The sequence below is a fragment of the Austrofundulus limnaeus genome, unplaced genomic scaffold (genome assembly GCF_001266775.1).
Source record: "Austrofundulus limnaeus strain Quisiro unplaced genomic scaffold, Austrofundulus_limnaeus-1.0 Scaffold13, whole genome shotgun sequence".
NCBI classification, from domain to species: Eukaryota; Metazoa; Chordata; class Actinopteri; order Cyprinodontiformes; family Rivulidae; genus Austrofundulus; species Austrofundulus limnaeus.
This window is the reverse complement of record NW_013952415.1, coordinates 3,579,517-3,586,293: the sequence shown is the minus strand read 5'-3', so window position 1 is coordinate 3,586,293 and position 6,777 is coordinate 3,579,517. Positions and strand designations below refer to the sequence as shown.

At 34.5% G+C, this 6,777-nt stretch overlaps 1 protein-coding gene across 1 annotated transcript in view; it reads left to right on the top strand.

Annotated features, from left to right (window-relative positions):
* Positions 1-1,451: 1,451 nt before the first annotated feature.
* Positions 1,452-6,777, top strand: part of LOC106513508 (phospholipid-transporting ATPase ID) — a 12,399-nt gene continuing 7,073 nt past the window's right edge. Inside the window, exons 1-10 of the mRNA XM_014002376.1 lie at positions 1,452-1,655; positions 2,467-2,550; positions 2,690-2,748; positions 2,870-2,983; positions 3,132-3,230; positions 3,343-3,404; positions 3,499-3,571; positions 3,692-3,762; positions 3,892-3,974; positions 5,778-5,936. Of these exons, the coding sequence (XP_013857830.1) occupies positions 2,496-2,550; positions 2,690-2,748; positions 2,870-2,983; positions 3,132-3,230; positions 3,343-3,404; positions 3,499-3,571; positions 3,692-3,762; positions 3,892-3,974; positions 5,778-5,936 (775 nt within the window). The 5' untranslated portion in view covers positions 1,452-1,655; positions 2,467-2,495. The remainder of the gene's footprint in view (positions 1,656-2,466; positions 2,551-2,689; positions 2,749-2,869; positions 2,984-3,131; positions 3,231-3,342; positions 3,405-3,498; positions 3,572-3,691; positions 3,763-3,891; positions 3,975-5,777; positions 5,937-6,777) is intronic.

The window sequence follows — 6,777 nt, the reverse complement described above, 5'->3', positions numbered from 1 at the left end:
GACCAGTAAATGTGACCTTGTGATGTACTGTTGTAAATTGGTTCTAAAATTAAAAAGTATTTAAAGAAAACCTTCTCTACAAGTTTGTAAATGATTTGACCTAATCAAGAGTTTACAGGTTTATACAACACTATAACTATTAACTAATAAGCTCAATTTGCAGCTTTAAATACATTTATCTATTTAGGTTATGTAGTGATTGACCTTTAGAAATATGTGTGCAGTATCCATTAGGTAGTTTTTAAAGCTCCTGCTAGCTTGCCTACAACTGACACCTAGTGGATATGAGCTGCATTTTTCACTCTGTCTTCAACTCATATTCCTTTCTGTCTTTAAAAGCAYTGAAAAAAACAGAAAAATGGATTCAATTAAAAAACATGACTTTTCATTAACTTGGCATTAACATTTTTTTAAACATAAAATAAATTTGTTACTCAAATCAGCTGAGTGGAACCGGTTGACTTTTTTTTTTTTTTTTCAAAAAATCCATTATGTTTTTGAGTGCATGTCATCTTTTTTAACAGGTGTTAAAAACCCAAAATACAATAGGGAAACCAATTACAAAATCTATAATCTTGAGATACAAAAAAAGTGAAAAGAAAAGTGCAGTCTGCATTTCAAATTTTATAATTGTTTCCAAATAAATGTTATGTTAGTGCTTTGTTTGTGCAACAAAATCAACAGAAGCTAATCTGTTTGTGGGTTTATTAAAGACATATGAAACAGTATATTGTGTATCCATAGTTCGAGAAAGAGTTGATGTTGTCTTTGTTATTTGTTGATTATTATTGTATGGATTTAGTTTTTTTAGTGGTAAAGAGGTGCAGATATTAAAGGATTGTTTCTTCTTTCTGCTGCCTTTCATTTTATTAGTGATTTGTATTTTTTTTTGCATTTTTTTCTTAATTGGATACATTTCTAAAACATTGTTTCATCCAACTCAATTCAATAAATCAAGCGGGAGCATCTGTTTTTCCACGTCTCCACGGGGTGAGGCTGTTTCACAAGAATCACCATGAAGTCTGCTGTTTCTCAGAGTCATTGCTGCCAGACAGATGGTGAATCTCTTGAAATTAATCTGTTAAATTAGTAAAAAATTCCAGTAAGTAATAAAGGTTTTATGTAAAAAAAATGTGTTTCATCTCACCTTTTAAAGTTCATTGCTGAAGGTTTTGAGTTCTGCAAATAAGCTTAAAACGGTTATTTTCAGCAAGCAAGTAAAGACAGTATTACACTAACGATGCAAAAACTATTCCATCTCAAAAATAAGACAGTAAAAAAGTGTGAGTGTGCGCATCATTCACAGGGTGAGTTTACACACCTGACTGCCCATCCCGTAACTGTAGCTCCCGCTCTGGTTGGTGTTTATTACAGTTTTACTGCCTGTTCTCTCCTGCACTGACTCAACATTCAGGTCCAAAGATCRCTGCACTGTTTGCCCAAGGCCCGGGCTGGTAGGTGCAGGAGGAGATCCAAATACTTCATTCATGAAACTGAAACCTGATTAAAAATTCTCTCACCTCTACAATACTTCACCTGCTGAGACAGCGCCTGCAGTTAAATTCCTTCGGCCATTTGTTTAGTTAGTGGTGGACTTGGTTTTACTTTTTTTTTCTTTTTCCAGGACTTAAAAACAATTAAACCTTGTGCTTGAGGTAGGTGGTTGGTTTTCCTTTGCTTTAGTAGTTTAGAGAAATATTGATATATTGGTGGACCAACATTCTAATAATCAGAACAAAGAGAGTGAAGTAAACACTTTCAATCTAAACCAGCTTTAGAAGCTGCATCTGAAGAGGAAGTAATTTATACTTCCTCTTCTCTGTTCGCAAAAAAAAAAAAAAGTTAAAGTTTTTTTGGTCTTTTTATGTTTCTTTTGAGGGCTCACAGTTAATGAAACATTAATAAACAAGATGCATCGTTAACTTTATTTTTTTCAGATTACAAATCAGAAGACTAGATGTCAGTCCAGTACAAAGGGCTGAGAAGGGAGTGGCTGATAGATAAAAACTGTAGAGTTTAATAAATGTGATACAGTTCTGTGTCTAATATCATCTACAGTATGTTCTCTTTCAAAATGCACAAAAACATATTATCCCCTTCCTATTGTCTGACCATTTTTTGATTCAGAGGATTTTTCTTCAGGTGCAAGTAAAAAATAAAAAACTACATTCTTTGTTGCGCATTGAGCCGTTTTGTTGCATTTTTTTTTTTACTTAATCAATGAATAATTGGGCTTTATTGTCCCAGCTAATACTTGAAAGTTGGCATACATTTTATTTTCCCTGTAACTTTACAATAACAGACAGAAATGACCTTTTATTTTCTTTCTTTTTGGCCACAGTTGGCTTTATCCATCAATTCGTTATCTTTTTCTTTTCTTCCTTTACTAATTGAAGACATCCCTGGTGCCCATTTTTTTAATCACGTATAAAATCACACAATAAGCTCCATCTTCACTTTGATCAGGTGTTGACTATGGAAGCAGGCAACTAAAGATGGGGTCGGTGACGTCGCGCTTTGGCAACTTGTGTGGGAAAGAGAAAAAGCAAGGTGAGCCCAGACGAACTCCGCATGAACTGATTAGCAGCTCCAGTWGTTTGCAATAAATGTTACATGTGAAACATCACAAAGTAACTTTTGCATCATTTACACGTCACATTTTATTTGTTGTTCTCGACCTTTTTCGCAGAGGAGGAGAGACACCTGCGAGCWAACGACAGACAGTTCAACCTGACTTTTGACTACGCTGTGAGTGCAAAACTGTTTGTAAAAGTCACAATGATCTGTTACAGGGCTTTAAAATAATGTATAAATTAAAACATCTGAAGTGTCCGCAGCAACATTACTATTTTTCACTGCTATTTAACAGAACAATGCCATCAAAACCTCCAAATACAACATTTTCACCTTCCTGCCTCTCAACCTGTTTGAGCAGTTCAGGCGTCTCGCTAATGCTTACTTCCTCTTCCTTCTTCTCCTTCAGGTAAACAACTTTCTCTTAGTTTTTTTTTTTTATCCTGAGTATTAAAATGATAATAGGTCTTTCTTTTTGTTTTGCGTCCAATTTTCTGATTAGGATGAAAAAGTGATCACATATAAAGCATTGTGGTTGTTCTTGTCTGTGCTGACAGCTCATCCCACAAGTCTCCTCTCTGTCCTGGTTCACCACGGCCGTGCCTTTGATCCTGGTACTGTCTATGACTGCAGTCAAAGACGCCAGCGATGACATTGTAAGGATAAAATCAAAACATTTACAACAGAATATCCCTTCTAAACAGTTTTATCATTTATTTAATTAGAATTTATTATTATTAATAATATTATTTTGCCTCTACCGACCAGAACAGACACAGATGTGACAGGCAGGTGAATAACCGGCAAGTGAGCATCCTTGTGGAAGGAGAGTGAGTCATGTAATGTTTATTGCATCAAAATATTTTAAATTATGCACACAGGTAAAGTGGATACATGCATGTTAATTTTGTTTCATCTTTACAGGTTGAAAAAAGAAAAATGGATGAATGTTCAGGTTGGAGATATAGTCAAACTGGAGAGTGATCACTTTGTCACAGTGAGTATGGGCTTGAATKAAAGACTTAAGCAAATTTTGACTGAAAAAAAAGTACCTTAAATTAACTTTACACCCATGCATTTTGTCTCATTACCACTTAACCATTTCCATCCCCTATAGGCAGACCTTCTGCTGTTGTCCAGCAGTGAGCCTCTTAATCTTGTCTATGTGGAAACAGCTGAGTTAGATGGGTGAGGCTTCTGTACAGTCAATGTTTTAATTTTATTTTGTTTTATTATGTTTTTAATTTTCTATTCTCTTTTTTATTACTTGTTTTTATTGTGGACCCGTCACTGGATCGCCCTCCTGATGTTTCCCAGTGAAACAAATCTAAAGGTCAAACAGGCCCTGACTGTAACTGGTGAGCTGGGAGACAACATTGATGCTCTTGCTGCCTTCAGAGGTAATTTGCGTTCCCGTGCAAGCTTAGGTGTGAAGAAATACACAAGTCAGAAGAAGCTAGGAACAAAAACAAAATCAAAGCATTTATGTACTTGGAGCTGAAAGCCTGATTGATGCTAAAGTTCAACGAAATGTGATTTAAAACTTTTCTTCTGTGAGCCKGAGATCCACGTCCCTAACAGAACTGAACTATTGTCTTTAAAGTCACTTTTAATGTAAATACTGTTTTACTGTTTCTTCAAGAATCATTTTCCTTCAATGTTTAGATCATCCACAGGCTGGCAGAATGTTTACACATAACTTTTGATATTTTTGAAAAAAAAAAGTTCATAAACTTAATTTTCTTTTATTTCATAATGACAAAATAAGAAGAAATACTATTATAAATAATCACTAAAATATTTTAATATGTTTTAACATGTTTCTTTATTTATTTTTATTTGACCTTTATTTATACAGGTAGTCTCACTGAGATCCAATTTACCATTAAGACCGGTTTGAAGTMATTACACAAAACAAGTAACTAAAGAAATCTGACTCAGTTAAAAAAGCTGATAAAATAWAAACTAAAAACAAGAGAAAGTTTCATAAGAAGATTTCTTTTTTTGTCTTAAAATAAAATGTAAYTGACCCAAAGGAATCACAGTGGGTAGCTTCAGATGCTGCTGAGCAGAGCAAAGTCAGAAACAGCTTTTTCCCCAAGTTCTGACCGTACTGTACGTTTTTTTTTAGTTCTTGCTTTATGTGAGAAAYTACAAAGCTTTTTAAAAGATACCTGTGTGTAAAAGCTTTGGACATGAGTTCCTTCCACAGAGAGAACCATGTCATAATGTTTAGTTCTGAAACAAACTGACAAAAACACAACATTWATATCAGTGTTTTGGAGATGTTTCAGTTCAGACTTGCCTGTTTTCCCTCCTGACGTGTGTTTTTCATCTTTGTCCCACATCTGAAAGAAACAATTAAACTCAGAGCAATATTTTTGCTTAAAGCCAGATGTAGGTTATCTTTTTCAACTTAAAGGTGAGCAAAAGTGTTGTGAATGAGCACAACCCTTCCTCATCAGCACAATTCCAACATGCAACTTCCACCCTCGCGGCGTGGTCTTCAGGCAGCTGTTGACCTGAACTGACCCTTAATAGGAGACCAGGGTCCGCAAAGTCACCCCTCAGCCTGAACAGGTAGCAGGTCTGAGGGGCAGGCCCACCTGTCCCACAACAAGCATTATTTTCTCCTGGGTGGGACGACAACACACGGTATCAGGTCTGGTTAAATATTTCTAAACTGATGCTTGATAAAATCATTTCCTTGTTTGCAGTAATAAATAAATAACTTGACAATTTGGTTGAATCTAAAATAACATCTCTCCTGCCATGTTCTAAAGTTTATTTATCAGTAGTTAAAATTTGTCTAAATTCATTGCACATGTAAACAAATCATTTCCATCCAAAGTTTTCTTTTGATAAATAAGAATTTTACCTTAGTTTGTTAAACATTAAATCTAATAGCTCATCATGTCATCCATTTATTTTCCCAAATTATTTCTTTCTGTTTTTATTATTTATTTTTGTAATAAAATAAGACAAATTTGGTTTCCACCTCTCTGAGTGAATATTGATTGGTTGGAAAAAAAGGWTTCAGTGTAATTATGTGAGTTCTCCTTCAGTAGTTATGATTAATAAAAGGGTGAATGAAGGAAACTTAAGCAAACCTAAGTGCAGCCAAGTGGATAAAACAGTTTCACCTTCCTGTTTTATCACTCAGCTAATAAACTCTGCACCATTTTGTTGACATTTACTTTCAGGTGAAGTTCAGTGTGAGCCTCCCAACAACCGTTTAGACAAGTTCAAAGGAAACCTGACCATAAACGGACAAACTTACGGCCTGGACAACGATAAAGTCCTGCTCAGAGGATGTACTCTGAGAAACACAGAGTGGTGCTTCGGTCTGGTCATCTTCGGAGGTAAAAACGTTAATAATAAATATTGTATAGTTTTTTTTAGCTTCCTTTGAAAAGTTAGTTTGGGTCTTTAATGCCTTACATGTAGGAAAGGGGTTCATGTTTGAGAGTTTACCAGTCATGTCTGCAGGAACCCAGCAGATGGAGCTTGTGTTGCATTTATAAAACCCAGGCTTTAACTCCCAGTGGAAGTCATCGGGACAAGACTACATAAAAAAATATTAGAAAAGATAACCCACTCACATATGTAACTTTCTTCACAGATGCAAATAATTAAATTCATTGTTTTTCTTATTTTTAGAGCTTATTTTAAATATAATATTTTTTTCAGTAATATACATGAAATGACTATTAGCCCATTTTATATCTTCATCTATGAATAGTCATTTGAAAGATATTAATCATGGGGGTGCAACTATACATGCATCTGTATCAAACTGTTCAATACATTGTTTTTGGTTCTATATGCGCTTGTATGGAACAATACAGATTTTTTAACGTTTATTTTATCAACTTGTCTTCTGAAACAATCTGTGTTGAAGGCTCAGTGGATCTGCATTTAACTACTCCATCTAGGCTGTATTGCTGAGCACAGATCCAGGGAGAAACTTGCCGTTTCAGCAACATTTAATTTAAAAACTGTACTTTTGAGGTTAAACAAATGTTCATACTTTAGTTCAAGAAATTACAAGTTAAGAAGGGCATGGACATTTCTCTTTTTTGTGTTAAAAAATATTGAACCTATCCTAATTGTGAATTTTCTGTATTGTTTCATCTCTAATATACTAATTTTAAAAGAATGATTGATTTGGGTGATTTTACTCGTATATATTAAAATATTTTT